Source organism: Bison bison, unplaced genomic scaffold (assembly GCF_000754665.1).
Source record: "Bison bison bison isolate TAMUID 2011002044 unplaced genomic scaffold, Bison_UMD1.0 scf7180017864371, whole genome shotgun sequence".
In the NCBI taxonomy this organism is placed as follows: Eukaryota; Metazoa; Chordata; class Mammalia; order Artiodactyla; family Bovidae; genus Bison; species Bison bison.
Genome location: NW_011494943.1, coordinates 16575348 through 16596108, shown reverse-complemented (window position 1 = coordinate 16596108; position 20761 = coordinate 16575348). Strand labels below are relative to the sequence as shown.

General features: G+C 37.6%; 1 protein-coding gene across 1 annotated transcript in view; it reads left to right on the top strand.

Annotated features, from left to right (window-relative positions):
* The window catches only part of EFCAB13 (EF-hand calcium binding domain 13), a 175963-nt gene that overhangs the window by 110706 nt on the left and 44496 nt on the right, over window positions 1-20761 (top strand). The window contains exons 18-21 of the mRNA XM_010856564.1: window positions 1616-1738; window positions 10954-11097; window positions 15432-15503; window positions 19702-19845. Of these exons, the coding sequence (XP_010854866.1) occupies window positions 1616-1738; window positions 10954-11097; window positions 15432-15503; window positions 19702-19845 (483 nt within the window). The remainder of the gene's footprint in view (window positions 1-1615; window positions 1739-10953; window positions 11098-15431; window positions 15504-19701; window positions 19846-20761) is intronic.

Sequence of the window (20761 nt, the reverse complement as noted above, 5' to 3'; positions counted from 1 at the left end):
AGCATCATCTTCCAGGATTTGGAATAGCTCAACTGGAATTCCATCACCTCCACTAGCTTTGTTCGTAGTGATGCTTCCCAAGGCCCACTTGACCTCACATTCCAGGATGTCTGGCTCTAGGTCAGTGATCACACCATCGTGATTATCTGGGTCATGAAGATCTTTTTTTGTATGGTTCTTCTGTGTATTCTTGCCACCTCTTCTTAATATCTTCTGCTTCTGTTAGGTCCATACCATCTCTGTCCTTTATTTAGCCCATCTTTGCATGAAATGTTCCCTTGGTATCTCTAATTTTCTTGAAGAGATCTCTAGTCTTTCCCATTCTGTTGTTTCCCTCTATTTCTTTGCATTGATAGCTGAGGAAGGCTTCCTTATCTTTCCTTGCTATTCTTTGGAACTCTGCATTCAAATGGGTATATCTTTCCTTTTCCCCTTTGCTTTTCACTTCCCTTCTCTTCACAGGTATTTGTAAGGTCTCCTCAGACAGCCATTTTGCTTTTTTGCATTTCTTTTTCTTGGGGATGGTCTTGATTCCTGTCTCCTGTACAATGTCACATACCTCTATCCATAGTTCATCAGGCACTGTGTCTATTACCATTAGGTAGTAACAAGCATTATTTATGAAAGAATATGGAAAATTTTTGCTTTAAAGTCTGAAAACAAATGTTGTAAGTAATTCTTTGGTTAAAAAATAAATGCCTGTGTGTTCAGTCACATCCAACTCTTTGCAACCCCATGGACGTAAACTGCCAGACTCCTCTGTCCATGGGATTATCCCAGGGAGAAACTGGAGTGGCTGCCATTTTCTCCTCCAGCGGATCTTCCTGCTCAAACCCATGTCCTGCATTGGCAGGTAGGTTCTTTACCATTGAGCCACCTGGGAAGCTCAAAGGTGGCTTTGGGCTAAATAAATTAAAGTAGAAATTTAAAAATTTTAGAAATGAATGACTGTGAAAACAAAATATATCAAAATACAAAATCTGATAAAAACAATCTTGCAGGAAATTTTATAGCATTAATTGCTTTTCATAAAGAACAAGAAAATTAAAATTAATTTATCTTAAATGTTCAACCCATGCAGCTAACCAGCAGCATAAACAAAACAGGAAAACAATCACCATCTCCCTACTATAGTAGTCAGACATTAATGAAACTGAAAATATAAGTTGGCAATATAGAACACACTCATACACAGATTATTCACATAACCAAAACAGTGAATAATACTTTAATAAAATATCAATTTATTAGCATCTTACCAGCATCACTGTTATTCTTTCCAAACACCGGATAAGGAGAAAAAGGGGTTCCCTCCCCAATTGTAGCATTACTTTCCTTGGGTTCACTTTGCTGTTTTGTTGGCTTTATTGTTTAACTTCATGGGTTGAACTAAAAAGGTGAAGTAGTGCAGTGTTTCTTATTTTCTAATATAAACAATTAGACCTATACATTTTGTGGAGCTTTCGGTTTGGAGGATATTGCAGACAGAAAAACCTCAAGACGGATTTCTAGAAAGTGAATACGTTTTACCCAAATCAAGTTGTTTATGTGCTTATTTGAATGGACTAACCAACTAAATATCTTCACATTTTGTCATCTTTCTCTTTCTCTCTAGGAACAGAAGATCCTTGGAACATTGTTAATAGTGTCTCTGATGGGAAAGTTGCAGTTAAAGACTTTTTACCTACCTTGGAGAAACCTTTGAGTAAAGAACAACTTAGAAACTCTGCAACAGATGGTGAGTACCTCAGTTACCTCTCAGGTTTCCTCTTTAGAGTATACCTGTTCACACTGACTAAATTTTTTAAAAAGGAATGAGAATACTGTAAGTTTAGGGAGGTTGTTATGAAACTATATTGATATATTGGTCACTGTGAATTGGAACTTTTTTGGAAAGTGTATCGATATTCTTCTGTATTTGGAGAAGACTAACAGAAACAAGTGATCTTGTCCATGTTTTAAAAGCAGATGCTCATTTATTGGGGTGAATGGTCACAATAATACATAAGGTAGAGCCCTACTTTTCTACTTCCCCAACCTTGAATTCCAGAGATAGGATATTTCTTATAGAAAGAGCTTCACAAACAAGTGTGAATTTGGTGTGGGTTTTTCATAAATACCATTTACCAGTCTAAGGAAATTGCCTTATATTCCTTTTTTGCTAAAAAGATTGAATTTATATTTGTTTATTTGGTTTATCATGAATTTTCCAAACAATTTTTATGTATCTCTTAAGGTAGGTCATCTGAGTTTTCTCTTTTAGTCTGTTAGTGTGGTGAGTTACAAGAGTTGAATTTTATAATATTAAATGAAACTTGGATTTTTGGATTAATCCCATCGTGGTCATGATATATTATTCTTTTAATTTTTCAAATAAAATAAAAATAGAAAATTTTATTTCTGTAAACTTTGTTTACAATTTATTAATCTCTATTTATGAGTGAGACTAATGATAGCTTTGTTTTCTTGTACTGGCATTGTCAGGCTTCAATGTCAAATTATCCTTGTAATTTGGAAAGTATTCTTTCTTTTTTTAAATCCTAAAATAGCTTATATAACATTGGAATTGCATATTCCTTTCATGTCTAGTGGTATTCACAAAAAAGAAGCCATAGTTCTTTTTGGGTAGGTTTTTGATTACTAATTAATCTTTAATGTTATATGATTATTACTTTTTCTTTTATTGTTGAAGTCAATTTTGGTAAATTTTTACCTAGGAGTTTGTCTTTTTATATAAAAACTTATTGCTATAATGGTATAAAGTTTTTAACAATAAATTCTTAGTATTTTTGTAGTTATTTATAACAACTACAGTAATACTTCCATTTCATTCTTCATTTTGGTTATTTTTATGTTTTCCTTTTTAAAATCATTTATGCTAGTGGTTTCCCAAAAGAATTGAAAAAAACATTTTTTCTCTTCTTTGTCATTTTTGTTCAGTAAAGCATCTCTGTAGGGAGTTGTTGCTCAGTTGAGAAGTCATATCGGACTCTTTGCAACCCTGTGAACTACAGCACACAAAGATGGTAAAGAATCTGCCTGTAATGCAGAAGACATCGGTTCCACTTCCTAAGTCATTTCACAGAGCCAAGATTACGCTGATACCCAAACCAGATAAGATCAGTTCAGTTCAGTCGCTCAGTCGTGTCCGACTCTTTGCGACCCCATGGACTGCAGCACGCCAGGCATCCCTGTCCATCACTAACTCCCAGAACTTGCTCAAACTGATATCCATTGAGTTGGTTATGCCATCCAACAATCTCATCCTCTGTTGTCACCTTCTCCTCTTGCCGTCAGTCTTTCCCAGCATCAGAGTCTTTTCCAGTAAGTCAGTCCTTCACGTCAGCAGATGAAAGTATTGGAGCTTCAGTTTCAGCATCAGTCCTTCCAGTGAATATTCAGGACTGATTTCCTTTAGGATGGACTGGTTGGATCTTCTTGCAGTCCAAGGGACTCTCAAGAGTCTTCTCCAACACTACAGTTCAAAAGCATCAATTCTTTGGCACTCAAGCTTTCTTTATGGTTCAACTTTCATATCCATGCATGACTACTGGAAAAACCGTAGCTTTGACTAGACAGACCATTGTTAGCACAGTAATGTCTTTGGTTTTTAATATGCTGTCTAGGTTTGTCATAGCTTTTCTTCCAAGGAACAAGCGTCTTTTAATTTCATGGCAGAAGTCACCATCTGCAGTTATTTTGCAGCCCCAAAAATAAAGTCTGTCACTGTTTCCATTGTTTCCCCATCTATTTGCCATGAAGTGATAAGACCAGATGCCATGATCTTAGTTTTTTGACTGTTGAATTTTAAGCCAGCTTTTTCACTCTCCTCTTTCAGTTTCATCAAGAGCTCTTCAGTTCCTCGTCACTTTCTGCCGTAAGGGTGGTGTCATCTGCGTATCTGAGGTTATTGATATTTCTCCTGGCAACTTGCTTCCAGCTTGTGATTCATCCAGCCCAGCATTTCGCATAATGTACTTAGCATATAAGTTAAATAAGCAGGGTGACAATATACAGCCTTGATGTACTTCTTTCCCAATTTGGGACCAGTCCATTGTTTCTTGTTCGGTTCTAACTGTTGCTTCTCGACCTGCATACAGATTTCTTAGGAGGCAGGTCAGGTGGTCTGGTATTCCCATCTCTTTAACAATTTTCCACAGTTTGTCGTGCACCACACAGAGGCTTTGGTGTAGTCAGTAAAGCAGAAGTAGATGTTTTTCTGGAACTCTCTTGCTTTTCCTATCATCCAACAGATGTTGGCAATTTGATCTCTGGTTCCTCTGCCTTTTCTAAAACCAGCTTGAACATCAGGAAGTTCACAGTTCACATATTGCTGAAGCCTGGCTTGGAGAATTTTGAGCATTACTTTGCTAGCATGTTGCCTTTCTTTGGGATTGGAATGAAAACTGACCTTTTCCAGTCCTGTGGCCACTACTGAGTTTTCCAAATTTGCTGACACATTGAGTGCAGCACTTCCACAGCCTCATCTTTCAGGATGTGAAATAGCTCAGCTGGAATTCCATCCCCTCCACTAGCTTTGTTCCTAGTGATGCTTCCTAAGGCCCACCTGACTATGCACTATGTCTAGGTGAGTGATCATATCTTCGTGGTTATCTGGGTCGTGAAGATCTTTTTTTGTATTGTTCTTCTATATATTCTTGCCACCTTTTCTTAATATCTTCTGCTTCTGTTAGGTTCATACCATTTCTGTCCTTTTTTGTCCCCGTCTTTGCATGAAATGTTCCCTTGGTATCTCTGATTTTCTTAAAGAGATCTCTAGTCTTCCCCATTCTATTGTTTTCCTCTATGTCTTTGCATTGATCACTGAGGAAGGCTTTCTTATCTCTCCTTGCTATTCTTTGGAACTCTGCATTCAGATGGGTATATCTTTCCTTTTCTCCTTTGCCTTTAGCATCTCTTCTTTTCTCAGTTATTTGTAAGGCCTCCTTAGACAACCATTTTCCCTTTTTGCACTGAAGAAGGGAATGGCAAACCACTTCAGTATTCTTGCCTTGAGAACCCCATGAACTGTATGAAAAGGCAAAAAAACAGACAAAGATACCACAAAATAGAAAATTATAGTCCAATATCTGTGAGAAATTTAAATGCAAAAATCCTCAACCCAATATTAGCAAAATGAATACAACAATATATTAAAAGGATCATTCACTATGACCAAGTGAAATTTATTCCAGGGATTCAAGGATGGTTAAATGTCTGCAAGTCAATCAACATGATACACTGCCTTGTGTGCTGTGCTAAGTCACTTCAGTCATGTCCGACTCTGTGATGCCATGGACTGTAGCCCGCCAGGCTCTTCTGTCCATGGGATTCTCCAGGCAAAGATACTGGAGTGGGTGCCATGCTCTCCTCCAGGGGATGTTCCCAGCCCAGGGATCAAACCTGCATATCATGTCTCCTGCATTGGTAGGGTTGTTTTTTTTTTTTTGTTTGTTTTGTTTTACCACTAGCACCACCTAGGAAAACCTGATAACACTACCTTAATGAAGGATAAAAAATATGTGGGTATCTCAATAGATACAGAAAAAGCATTTGTAAAGTCAGTGATGATTTATGATAATAACTCTTAGTGAGGTGGGCATAGAAGGAACATGCCTCAACATAATGTTCCCTTAGTAGCTCTAATTTTCTTAAAGAGATCTCTAGTCTTTCCCATTCTATTGTTTTCCTCTATTTCTTTGCATTGATAATGAAGGCTATGTATGAGAAACCCACAGCTTTTATCATACTCAATGGTGAAAAACTAAAAACTATTCCTTTAAAATCAGGAATAAGATAATGATGCCACTCTTATTCAACACAGTATTGGAAATCTTAGCTACAGCAATTCAGTTCAGTTCAGTTCAGTTCAGTTGCTCAGTCATGTCTGACACTTTGCGGCCCCATAGACTGTAGCATGCCAGGCTTTCCTGTCCATCACCAACTCCGGGAGTTTACTCAAACTCATGTCCATTGAGTCAGTGATGCCATCCAACCATCTCATCCTCTGTCATCCCCTTCTCCTCCCACCTTCAATCTTTCCCAGCATCAGGGTCTTTTCAGATGAATCAGTTCTTCACATCAGGTGGCCAAACAATTGGAGTTTCAGCTTTTGCATCAGTCCTTCCAATGAATATTCAGGACTGATTTCCTTTAGGATGGACTGGTTGGATCTCCTTGCAGTCCAAGTGACTCTCAAGAGTCTTCTTCAACACCACAGTTCAAAAGCATCAATTCTTTGGAGCTCAGCTTTCTTTGTAGTCCAACTCTCACATCCATACATGACTACTGGAAAAGCCATAGCTTTTACCAGATGGATCTTTGTTGGCAAAGTGATTCTCTGCTTCTTAATATGCCGTGTAGGTTGGTCATAACTTTTCTTACAAGGAACAAGTGTCTTTTAATTTCATGGCTGCAGTCACCATCTGCAGTGATTTTGGAGCCCAAGAAAATAAAGTCTCTCACTGTTTCGATAGTTTCTCCATCTATTTGCCATGAAATGATGGGACCAGATGCCATGATCTTAGTTTTCTGAATGTTGAGTTTTAAGCCAACTTTTTCACTCTCCTTTTTCACTTTCATCAAGAGGCTCTTTAGTTCTTCGCTTTCTGCCATAAGAGTGGTATCATTTGCATTTTGATATTTTTCCCAGCAATGTTGATTCCAGCTTGTGCTTCATCCAGCCCAGCTCTTCTCATGATGTACTCTGCATATAATTTAAATAATCAGGATGACAATATACAGCCTTGACATACTCCTTTCTTTATTTGGAACCAGTCTGTTTTTCCATGTCCATTTCTAACTGTTGCTTCTTGACCTGCATACAGATTCCTCAGGAGGCAGGTCAGGTGGTCTGGTATTCCCATTTCTTTAAGAATTTTCCACAGTTTGTTGTGACCCACACAGTCAAAGGGTTTTGCATACTCAAGAAAGCTATAGCAATTAGGCAAGAAATAAATAAAAGGCATCCATATTGGAAAGAAAGAAGTAAAACAGTCACTATTTGAGGATGATATGATTTTATATGTAGAAAACCCTAAATACTCTACCAAAAAACTATTAGAAATAATAAACAAATTGGCAGGGTACAAAACCAATATGAAAAAAGTCTAAAATTTTCAAACCCAGGAGTCCAACTCTACACATCTAGTAACACTGGTCACAAACAGAGAAGAACAAAGGAGTAAGAACATACATTGGAGAATGGATAGTTTCCTCTTCAATAAATGCCGTTGGAAAAACTGGACAGCCACACACACACACACAAATAAAACTAGACAACTATCTCACACAACAGACAAACATGATTTTAAGTACTGAAGCTATAAAAACTCCTAGAAACAAACATAGGCAGTTCATTCTTTGAAATGTCTTAGCAATATTTTTTTGGATATTTGTTCCTAGGAAAGAAAAACAAAAGCAAAAATGAACTAATAGGACAACATCAGACTAAAAAGATTCTTCACAGCAAAGGAAACCATCAACAAAACAAAAAGACAACCTACCAAATGGGAGTAGATATTTGCCCATGCTACATGTAATAAAGAGTTAATATCCAAAATACATAAGTAACTTACACAACTCAACAACAATAACAAAAACTGATTTAAAAAATGGGAGAGAAGTTGAATAGACATTTTCCCAAAGAAGACAGACAATTTCCAAAGTGTTTACACCATTTTACATTCCCACCAGCAATGTAAGAGACTTCCACTTCTTCCAGATTTTTGCCAATTCTGAATATAGTCTGTCTTTTAAATTTTAATCATTCTAATAAGTGTATAGCTGTATCCATTGTGGTTTTAGTTTGAATTTCCTTAATGACTAATGCTGGTGAGCATCTTCTCTTGTGCTTACTTTTTAGCTGTGTGTCTTCTTTGGTAAAGTATCTGTTCAGAGCTTTTCTCCACTTTTTAAGTTGGATTTTTAAAAAATGTCTGTGAATATTCTGGGTACAAGTCAAGTATACCATGTATACCTAGCAAATGAGTCTTTTGCCTATCTCTGTATATTCATTTTCTTAAGTGTCTTTAGAAGAGCATTAATTTTGATGAAGTCTAATCAAGTTTTTTTCTTTTATGCATTGTGCTTTTGGTTTTATATATATGAAATCTTTGCCTTACTAGAGGTTAAAAAGGCATTTTGGTATGTTTTAGTCTAAAATTTTATGGATTTTCATTTTGCGTATTTGGCATATGATCTATTTTTAGTTAAATTTTGTATATGAAGTAAAGTTTGAATCAAAGATCTTTTATTTTTTGAATATGGATATCCATTTGTTCCAGTACCATTGTTGAAAAGACTATACTTTTTCCACTGATTTGTCTTTGTACTTTTATAGAAAATCACACACACACACATACACACACACACACATATATATACACACACACAGTTGACCATCAAGCAACACAGATTTGAATGGGTTGGGTCCACTTATATGTGGATTATTTTGAATAAATGTGTACTATAGTAGTATACAATCCAAAGTTGATTGAATTTGCGGACGTAGAACTATGAATATGGGAGACCAACCATAAAGTTATATGTGGATTTTTGACTGTACAGAGGTCAGTGCCTCAAACCTCACATTGTTCAAAAGTCAACTGTATATAAATGTGTGTGTGTATATGTATATGTATATATATATATATATATATATATATATATATATATGGCTTCCCTGGTGGCTCAGATGGCAAAGGATCTGCCTGCAATGCAGGAGGTCTGAGTTTGATCCCTAGGTCGGGAAGATCCCCTGGAGAAGGGAATGCTTTACCCACTCCAGTATTATTGCCTGGAGAATTCCATGGACAGAGGAGCCTGGCGGTTACAGTCCATGGGGTTGCAAAGAATCAGATATAACTGAGCAACTAACACTCACACACACACCACACATATAAACGTGTGTGTGTATATATATGTGTATATATATATCAGATCAGATCAGTCGCTCAGTCGTGTCCGACTCTTTTCAACCCCATGAATCGCAGCATGCCAGGCCTCCCTGTCCATCACCAACTCCCGGAGTTCACTCAGACTCACGTCCATCAAGTCAGTGATGCCATCCAGCCATCTCATCCTCTGTCGTTCCCTTCTCCTCCTGCCCCCAATCCCTCCCAGCATCAGAGTCTTTTCCAATGAGTCAACTCTTCGCATGAGGTGGCCAAAGTACTGGAGTTTCAGCTTTAGCATCATTCCTTCCAAAGAAATCCCAGGGCTGATTTCCTTCAGAATGGACTGGTTGGATCTCCTTGCACTCCAAGGGACTCTCAAGAGTCTTCTCCAACACCACAGTTCAAAAGCGTCAATTCTTTGGCTCTCAGCCTTCTTCACAGTCCAACTCTCACATCCATACATGACCACAGGAAAAACCATAGCCTTGACTAGACGAACCTTTGTTGGCAAAGTAATGTCTCTGCTTTTGAATATGCTATCTAGGTTGGTCATAACTTTCCTTCCAAGGAGTAAGCGTCTTTTAATTTCATACACACACATATATATATTCCCAGATTCTCTGTTCTGTTTTATTGGTCTTTTTTCTATCTTTACACTAATAACAACATTGCCTAATTACTATAACTTTCTAATAAACATTGAACTCCATTAGGTTGTATCAGTTCTCCAACTTTTCAAAAGTTGTTTTGGCAACTGTAGGTCTTTTCATATCACCATATGAATTTTAGAACCAGTTTGTAAATTTCTACAAAAAAGCCTACTGGAATTTATTGGAGAAATTAAGGAGCTCATGAATTACGATTTGTTGGAAATTTTTCTTATCTAATAAATTAATCCTGTAACTTTTTTATGTATTTGTATTTTGCCTCCTTGAAAAATTTTTTTCTATAGTCTCTTAGGAAACTAGGGATTCTGGTCCAAATAGTGACTTTGAGTGTATGATGATTTGTATAACTTGGTGATAAAGCAGTTAGGGACATGGGTCTAATCCTGAGGATCCTGTTTAGAGGAGAAAACTCCTAGAGGTTTAGCTAAGACCCAGAGAAGGCAATGGCACCCCACTCCAGTACTCCTGCCTGGAAAATCCCATGGATGGAGGAGCCTGGTAGGCTGCAGTCCATGGGGTCGCTAAGAGTCGGACACGACTGGGCGACTTCACTTTCACTTTCATGCCTTGGAGAAGGCAGTGGCAAGCCACTCCAGTGTTCTTGCTTGGAGAATCCCAGGGACGGGGGTGCCTGGTGGGCTGCAGTCTATGGGGTCGCACAGAGTCAGACATGACTGAAGTGACTTAGCAGCAGAGGAATGCAGAGTGCTTCAGCTTGAAAGAACCTCTAGCATTTTTATTTTCCTCAGAGAAAAACCCTTTTATCTATTTCCTATAATCTTGAAACTTTTCAGTCTGTATTTCATCTACATTTGTGGCATTTGACCCTTGTATATAGATATCTTTTAGGTTAAAAAGTAAAGGCCATTTCTGCTTTTAGGCAAAATATATTTCTAAAAACAGTACTCTCACAGTTTTGGAGTACTTTTAAAAGAGTAAAAGTTATAAGGACTAAGCAAAAAAAAAGGCAGGAAATATTTTTAAATAGAAGAAAATTCAGGAATAATAGCTTTATATTCTGAAATTTGAATAGTTTCTTAGAGATAAGCTCTGAAATCTCTCTCACTGACCAAAAAAAAAAAAAAAAAAATTGAACATTTCCTTACAAGATGCAATAATGGCTATATTTAGATTTTTAAAAATTGTTTATTTTATTCAGCTAAATAAGAAAAACTCAGTCAACTTTTTTTGTATTGAATCAAAAATAACTGGTTTCTCAGGGAAATTCTTGAAACAAAAGATTGTTTTTGTCTTATTAATTTTGGAATCACAGAGATAAAGTTAATTGAGATACATGTTTGGACAATAGTCTAGAATTTTAGGTACATTATTGTTCAGAAGTTTCCAAAGGATATTAAGTGACTTACAGAATCCCCATTTGCTTTCAGGTATACACACTGCGCTCCATACTGTCAGCTCAATGAACTGGAACAGAATTCAAGCTAAGGACTTAAAAGATGCTTTAGATGAACTCAGTATTTCTGTAAAGCCTGAAGAACATCAGATGTTAGAGAAAACCCTTGATGTTGATGGTATATATAACAAGTATAAGTTGGTTTTCTGGATAAAGTGATATAATTAAAAAAAAAAAAAACAGTCTAACAGAGCAACTCTACTGAGGTCATGAATTTATCTTGATAAAAAAGTCTTTGAATAAAATTAGTAAGGTTTTTTAAAGCCTATATAGCCCCATCAAATATTCTGTGTTGACTCCATCAGGGTATATTTATTTGTTTGTGTGATTTTAGTACCTACAGCACTATAGAAATCAGGAAAGGTAAAGTAATTGAGAAGGTTGTGCTGATGTGAAACTGCTTTTGGCCAGGAAAATATTAGAAGAGGACTTTACCCCCTCTGCATGAGATATTTATGGCATAAGGTTGATTGATGTGAATCCTAAGAGCTTTCAGAAAAAATTATATATAATTTTCAATTTTTGAAAATTTTTATGTTTTTAAATTAACTTAAAATCAATTTCTAAAAATATTTTCTTTTTTACATTATTCAATGAGTTTTTGACTTGCTTCATCAGTCAGTATGACTGGGGCTAATGCATGGCACAGCTTCTGGGGCACATTGTCATCTGTGTAAACAGGATTCCTTGGCATTATACAGTGCGTGTCCTGAATGACTAAGTGTGGCAGACTTGATCTTGAGTGCCTATTATATGTAAGGTGTCATGTAATATGTAATCAAACAAATATAAAATATTTATATTTAGGAATCTTTTGGTCTAGCTAGTAAGGCAAGATATAAATAACAAAAGAGTATATTACAATACAGAATATAAAAGTTCAGTGAATGTATAATGTTAATGTGGCAGAATTTGAATAATTGCCAGGGAAATTGATGTGATATTGTGATTTATAATAAGAAATGTAAATTTAATCTCTGCCCTCATTTCTGGCACAGAGCTCCTAAAACTCTTATAAATTCCTAAGTGATAAGAGCACTAGGAGCATCTTTTGTTCTAATGAGGCAGCTCTGGTGGGGCTCCTGGGTGTGGGCTGAATGGGGGCTGGTTAACCTAAAGACCAAGCCAAGATTAGAAGCTTAGAATTTTCAGTCCATCCCACTCCTGCTCCCAAGATGGAAGAGGGACTGGAAACTGAGTGTATAATTGATTATGCTTTTTTGAGGAAGGCTTACTTGAGATCCTCCCAGATATCACCTCATATATCTCTTCATCTGGCTGTTCATCTGTATACTTTATCATATCTTTTAATAAACTGGCACACAGAGCTAACTGTTGCCCTGAGTTTTGTGAAGTGCTTTAGCAAATAACTGAGCCCAAGTGGGAGGAGGTCATAAGAACACCCAGTTTATAGCCAAGTTGGATAGAAGTTGTGGGTAGCCTGAAGTCCTCCCACTTACAATTGGCATCTGAAGTGGGGGTGGGGTGTCTCGTGGGACTGAACTCTTAACCTATGGGATGTTATTTCTGGTAGATAGTGTCAGAATTGAGTTAAATTATAGGCCTTCCAGCTGGTGTTGTACAGAATTGCTTGGTGTGGGAACTCTTCTGTCATCAGACTGGTGTTAAAAGTATTGTGAGTGTGGTGGTAGTGTGAAAGTAAAGGAGAAACATGTAAAGAAAGACTGAATTTTTCTCATACAGGTGGTAACTGTGTTGTGTGAGTTCAGAGGAAAGCTATTTCATTTATTCATTGAAAGTTTATTGAGCACCTATTGCTTGCTGGATACTATACATAAAGATTAAAAAAGCTTACAGTATATTGAGATGACAACGAGAACACCAATTGAATACTATGATACTGTACCAGTTAAATACCATATAGGTAAACATTGACTGAGTCTTATGGAAAGCACACACAATATGTACACACGCAATAGGGTAGTCAGAAAATTCTTCCCAGAGGAGATGACATTGGAGTTGAGTTTTTAAACATGAGTAGGAAGTAGTCAAGAACTGGGAGTTCAGGGAAGGGGACTGGAAGGAGTTAGAAGGAAATGCTGAGAAATCAAAGGAGCTCTAAGAAGCCCAGTAGAACTTACAGCAGTGGATCTTTGACTGATTTATATCAGTATTACTTAGGAAATTTGTTAAACCCAGATTCTTTGATTTCATTCTAGATCTCTTGCTTCAGAGATATATGCATCAGATCCAAGGCACACATGTGTGTATGTCTGTTTTTCAACGAACTTTACAGTTCTTGTTGAAATCATGAAATCAAAGTTTGACCATTGACTTGGTGGTGCATAGTTGTTGGGAGTAAGGTCAAGAGCAGATAAAGAAGGGTTTTATTTTTGTTTTTTTTTCTGAGCAGAAGAGTTAGAACTTTACCCTGAAGGCTCTAGTGAAAGTTGCTCAGTCGTGTCCGAGTCTTTGCAACCCCATGGACTGTACAGTCCGTGGAATTACCCAGGCCAGAATACTGGATGGATAGCCTTTTCCTTCTCCAGGGGATCTTCCCAACCCAGGGATTGAACCCAGGTGTCCCACATTGCAGTTGGATTTTTTACCAGCTGAGCCACAAGGGAGTCATTGAAAATTCAGCATTAAAAAGTGACATGATTAATTTTGCACTTTGTAACACACATTTTGATAGTGGTGTTGAGAAAGGACTAAAGATTGTGACAACACAGATGGACCAAGACGGTGTTATACTAAGTGAAATAAGTCAGAGGAGGACAAATACCGTATGATTTATTTTATATGCAAAATCTAATAAAACAAAGGAACAAATGTAACAAAACCTAAACAGAGTCACAGATACAGAGAGTAAACAGATAGTTGCCAAAGGGGAATGGAGTAGGGGGATGAGAGAAACAGGTGAGGAAGATTAAGAGGTGAAACAGTAATAATGTAATATCTTTGTATGATGATGGATGATAGCCATACTTACCATGGTGACCATTTTGTAATGTAAAGAAATACTGAATCATGTTGTAGGTATCATGTTGTAGGAACTAACACAGTGTTGTATGTCAGTTATACATCTAAAACCCCACAAATTTATAGAAAAAGAGATCAGATTTGTGTTTACCAGAGGGGGTTTGGGGGAGGGGGAATTGGATGAAAGTGGTCAAAAGGTACAAACTTCTGGTTATAAGATAAATAAGTACTAAGGATGTAATGTACAGCATGATAGATACAATTAACACTGCTGTGTGTTATATATGAAAGTTGTTAAGACAGTAAATCCTAAGATTCCTCATCACAAGGAAAAACATTTTTTCTTTAATTTTGTATCTATATGAGATGATGGATGTTCACTAAACTTATGGTAATCATTTCACAATATATGCAAATCAAACCATTATGCTGTACATCTTAAACTTATATAGTGCTGTATGTCAATTATATCTCAAAAAAAAGGAATTAAAAAAGGACTAAAGGAGAGTAAGTTTGAAAGTAGGGAGATATTTTAAAACTCATAGTTATCCTGGTTAGAAATCATGAGTGTTGAACTAAGGCATTGGCTCAAGGGATGGAAAGAAGGGAACAAATATGATATCTAGGAGGCAAAACATCATTGTTGTTTAAGTTACGGAAGACAGAAAGAGAGGAGTTAGGATGAATAACAGATTTCTGGCTTGGGAGACTTATTTCATGATGATACTTTCTAATAAGATAGGGAATGTAGGACGAAGATCAGGTTTTAGTGCAAAAATGAAGATAAAATTGTGTCTGAGATGCTCGTGGACATAGAATTGAAGATATGCAGTAGATAGTCTAGGCTAGAAATAGAAGTTTGAGAGTCATCAACACGTTGCTTGTAGTTAAATTCAGAAAAAGTTTATAGAGTATAATAAAAAGAGAACCAAGGATAGAGGACTGGGACATGCTAACATTTAAGTAATAGTGAAGAAAGAGTGGTTTATAAAGGACATTAAGAAGAAGTAAGCAGAATAGTAGGAGGGAGCCCATGAGAAAGCTGTAACCACAAAACAAAGAGAAAAAAACTTTCAAGGAGGAAAGTGTTATATGAAACAAAAGAATTAAGTGTGTTCATCACTTTGGCAGTAAATAATCAACTGGTGAACTTGGTAAAAGCAGTTTCAGGAGAAGAGAAAGCCAGATAGCAGCAGTTTGAGGTGTGAATGAGGATATGATAAAATATGAATAAAAACATTTCTTTTCAGGAATTAGTTTGTCAAGGAAAAGGAGCTGTAGCTGGAGGGCAATATAGGCTCAAGGGAAGGCTTTCTTGAAAAGGACTTATGATCTGGTTTTGACATGAATGAGATCTGGTTAAGGACAGAATGGATACAGTTTTGGACAAAAGTTTACAGAGGTAGAAACTCATAAGCTACTTTAAGGTAACCAGTGTAACTCATTGTGAAAGTCCTTTATGTTTCTTGAATTGATCAATTTATCTTTGTACTGTTTTTGTCTTTACAGAAAAGGGGCATGTTTCCCTGAAGTCTGCCCTATTAGCATTGAAGAGCAGTAAGCGTTTTCAAGATTTTAAGGGTGAGAATAATTAGGGAGTTTTATACACATTTCAGACATAGATAATACTTACCATAATTGTTGAAAAGTGATGAGCCACTTACATAAAATCATAAGTAACACACTACAAAATTAAATGAGTGGTATATATTTAGTATTTTAGGAGTTCAGATGAAGTTCAAATGTTCACTAGTTTAACTTTTAACATTACTTATAAGCTTATAATTGAAGCAAATAGTATGCCTTCTAACAAGGATGCCAAAAATATGTGACCTTAAAAATTCTTTAGTTAATTAGTTTTTTGGTTAGGTAACATGTTCAACAGATAATACATTAAAAAATATATAAAGATCCAGAGGAGATCAAGATGGTGGAGTAGGAGGATGCTGAGCTCATCTCCCACAAACATATCAAAAATACATCTGCATAGGGAGTAAATCTCACTTAAAGGAAACTGGAGACTGGCAGCAAGACTCTTATACAACCGAGACTGTAGAAAGATCCCCATGAAGTTGGGTAGGAAGGGAAATGAAGTGATCAGGTCAGGACCTGTGCCCCTAGCAAGGGACACGCGGCGGAGAGGGATTATAAAGGCTCAGAGATACTTGCTGGGGAGTGAGCATTTCAAACCACATATTGGGCACCCCAGCCCTGTGATCTGACATTAGGAAGATGAGTCCCCTCAGCTGGTTTGAAAACCAGCGTGACTAACAGGCTGTTTGTTGTTCAGTTGCTAAATCATTTCTGACTCTTTGTGACCCTATGAACTGCAGCGTGCCAGGCTTCCCTGTCCTTCACTATCTCCCAGAGTTTGCTCAAACTCATGTCCATTGAGTCAGTGATGCTGTCTAACCATCTCATCTTCTGCCGCGCCTTTCTTGTCTTGCCCTCAGGCTTTCCCAGCATGAAGGTCTTTTTCAATGAATCAGCTCTTCGCAACAGGTGGCCAAGGTATTGGAGTTTCAGCATCAGTCCTTCCAATGAATATTCAGGGTTGATTTCCTTTAAGATTCACTGGTTTGATCTCCTTGCAGTCCAAGCGACTCTGAAGAGTCTTCTCCAGCACCACTATTGTGAAAGTATCGTTCTTCGGCGTTCAGCCTTCCTTATGGTGCAGTTCTCACATCCATACATGACTACTGGAAAAACCATAACTTTGACTATATGGACCTTTGTTGGCAAAGTGGTGAAGGGCTGTAAGAAACTTAGACCCTGCTTGTGAAAAGCATACACATGTTTGCTTATTCCTCGGAACAAGGCAAAGGAAGCAGATTGAAACTGCCTGGGACTCTGGCTAGTTTCCTGTGACCACTCCAGTGCAAACCCTGGCCCATGCTGAGCACCTTCTCTGGCCCCTCTGACTCTGGTGCAGTTCTGCTCTAGGGAGAGGGTTGCCATTGCTGAGGAGAGTATACACTTGTGATAGAAGGAGCCAGCACAGCATCTGAATGGGGTGAGGGCAGCTATTATTGGTATTCACAGAGGCAGCAGATTGGGAGGGGTCTGGAGCTCTGACTGAGCATATGAGAAGCTCTGGTTCACACCTGGCTCTGGCTCTAGCCCCTCCATTCCCAGTGGTACCTCACACCAAGGTGATAGCTGCTAGCACATGTTTGGGGAAGATATGACCCTTGCTCACATTTTGTAACTCTTCCACCAAAGCCACATGTGAACTGCATAGGGGCACTTTCATACAAGGACACCCCTTCAAGCCTGAAATAGGTAACTGTTTCACCTAAATTCATAAAGACAGAGAATGTTAAGCAAAATGAGAAGACAGAAAAATTTGTTTCAAACAAAAGAATAAGAACCCCTCACCTCAAAAAACAAGGTGCTGGGTGCTCAGATGCTTAGTCATGTCCCACTCTTTGTGACCGCATGTACTGTAGCCTGCCAGGTTCCTCTCTCCATGGGATTTCCCAGGCAAGAATATTGGAGTGGGGTGCCATTTCCTCCTCCAGGGGATTTTCCAACTCAGAGATCGAACCCTCATCTCTTATATCTCCTGCATTGTCAGACAGATTCTTTACCACCAGCATCACTTGGGAAGCCCCCCCACTCCAAAACAAAACAACAGACAAAAAATTTATCAGATAAAGTATTCAAGCATTTGTATTAAGAATGCTATCTGAACTGGGAAAAGAATAAAGAACACAGTGGGAATTTTAACAGGGAATTGGAAATTAAAGAACTAGCCAGGGCTGAAGAATATAATACTAGAAATGAAAAACATACTAGAAGGAATTGACAGCAGACTAGGTGATAGAGAATGCAAAAATGACCTGGAAGATAAAATAATGGAAACCACCAATTCAGAACAGCAAAAAGAAAACAAAAATTCGACAGTTTAAGGGTCCTTTAGGACAACATCAAGTGTACTAATATTCATATTTTAGGGGTTCTAGAAGAAGAGGGAGAAAGGGATGGAAGATATGTTTGATGAAACTATGACTGAAAAATTCTTGGACCTGAAGAAGGAAGTAGGGAGAACCTTTGCAATTGTGATTATCCTCTGTTGTTCCTTCTTATTAAAAAAAAAATTATTTTGACTACTCATAAGCTGCTTAAAAAAACATTTGGTTATTTAATTGACTGTGCTAGGACTTAGTTCAGCTTGCTGGGTCTTTTTTTCTAGTTGCAACAGGCAAACTCTTAGTTGGGGCATGTAGGATCTAGTTCCCTAATCAGAGATAGAACCCACACCCCCTGCATTGGGAGCACAGAGTTTTAGCCATTGGACCACCAGGGAAGTCCTGGTTCCTTTTTCATATCTTTAGTTGTGGCAAATCTTTTCTGCTAGTCTTCAGATCATTTTCATAGATGGTTGCTCTATAGTGAAAGTGAAAGTGAAGTCGCTCAGTCGTGCCCGACTCTTTGCGACCCCATGGACAGTAGCCTGCACCAAGCTCCTCTGTCCATGGGATTTTCCAGGCAAGAGTACTGGAGTGGGTTGCCATTTCCTTCTCAAGGGAATCTTCCCGACCCAGGGATTGAACCCAGGTTTCCCACATTGTAGACAGACGCTTTACCGTCTGAGCCACCAGGGAAGTAATAGTTCTAATTTTGGTGTGTCTGTGGGAGGAGGTAATCTCAGAGTCATCCTACTCTGCCATGTTGACTATATAAACCCCCTCAAAAATAAACCAATTCTATTAGCATATTAATTAGCTATCACCATATTAAGATCATGGCATCTGGTCCCATCACTTCATGGCAAATAGATGGGGAAACAGTGGAAACAATGGCTGACTTTATTTTTTGGGGCTCCAAAATCGCTGCAGATGGTGACTGCAGCCCTGAAATTAAAAGCCGCTTATTCCTTGGAAGGAAAGTTATGACCAACCTAGACAGCATATTCAAAAGCAGAGACATTACTTTACCAACAAAGGTCCACCTTGTCACTTTTCCACTAGTCATGTATGGATGTGAGAGTTGGACTATAAAGAAAGCTGAGCACCGAAGAATTGGTGCTTTTGAACTGTGGTGTTGGAAAAGACTCTTGAGAGTCCCTTGGACTGCAAGGAGATCCAACCAGTCCATCCTAAAGGAGATCAGTCCTGGGTGTTCATTGGAAGGACTGATGTTGAAGCTGAAATTCCAATACTTTGGCCACCTGATGTGAAGAGCTGACTCATTGGAAAAGACCCTGATGCTGGGAAAGATTGAGGGCAGGAGGATAAGGGGACGACAGAGGATGAGATGGTTGGAAGGCATCACTGACTCAGTGGACATGAATTTGGGTAAACTCCGGGAGTTGGTGATGGGCAGGGAGACCTGGCGTGCTGTGGTTCATGGGATCTCAAGGAGTCAGACATGACTGAGTGACTGAACTGAACTGAATTACCATATATACCATACCTATGTTCTCTACCCTAAGTAAAAGAGAGTCAGTATAAGTTTTAATAAAAAATAGGAAAGAGGCAGACTGAGGTGGCAGTAACTGGGAAGCAGCAAAGAGAACATGGCATATAAGGCAAGGATGTGGAAAGAATGGGAAGCAGAAATGGACATACAGAGCTTAATTCTTATGATGAGTTTGCCTTGTAATTGATCTTCTATTTTATGTGTTTGAAATGAGAATTGCCTCAAGAGAGTATTTAAAATGAATGCTATATTATCTTTAAGAAAAAATGCTAGGTATTTAAACTAATTTCTTGAAATATGGTTAAAGTTAATTATTAGAGTTTGTATTTAAACTGAAAATATTTTCTTTTTATAGAGGTTAATAAACTTGCAAATGCATTAGACAAAGTCACCAATGAAAAAGTTGATATTGATGATATACAACCTATACTGAGTGGCCTGGGGGTTTATTTTCCAGAGGAAGAATTACAACAGATGCTTTCATCAGTTTCTGTTGATAGTAAGTATTTTCTTTTCTAAGACATTTATTATATATAAAACTTGTGTCTATTTTCACTCATAAATCCACAGAGCTGAGTGGTAAGGAATCAAATATGAGTTCAACAACATTAAAATTTGCCTCTAGGCTTGGGTAAGATTTTGTTCTGGATTATCTTCATATTGAGTTATCCTAGAAAAGTATAATCTTCCTCTCTTCTTCACCTCCCCTCCCCCCTTTTTTTGCCTCCTGAGATTGGAATCATGGCTTATTGGTTAGGAACTGTGAAGTTGTCTTGTGCCCATGAAACAAAGCCCTAAACTTTAGTATGATGATACATTCTACCAGTATGGTTTCCTTACAGTCCTAAACAGGCTATATTGCTGCTTTGGAGTTCTGCCAGTGGAATGTTTAGCTTACATGTACAGCCTTGTAGTGTTCTTTTTCTTCTTAAGTTCCAAGTATATTACTGATAGAAAGCCAAATATTGTGTAGTTCCTGTATTAATATATCTTTTCTCATAAGTATATGTAGTTTTCTTTAAACATTATAGCTCATTTGGTTTATGATACTTATCATTTAGTGGATAAACATATTCTGTGAAGACATAGGTAGTTATCATTGGATTTGTAAGGCTGAAAAATTACAGGAATCTATATAGTATCAGAGAGGAAATGTGAAAACAGTAATCTCAATTGGTTAATGTATGTGTAAAATCCATAAAATGTTCATTGGCTCTATAGAAAAAAAGATCACAAGAGTCATCATAATCATGTTCCTTTTTATAATTAGTCTAAGATATGTTTATTAGAATCAGTGTCAGAAAAATATAGGACTAACTTTGGTTTTGAAGATTTAGTAGGCATGCATATCTTCTTACTTCATACTTTTGTATCTCTGGACCAAAGACCATTCATTCCTTTATGTTTCATTTTCA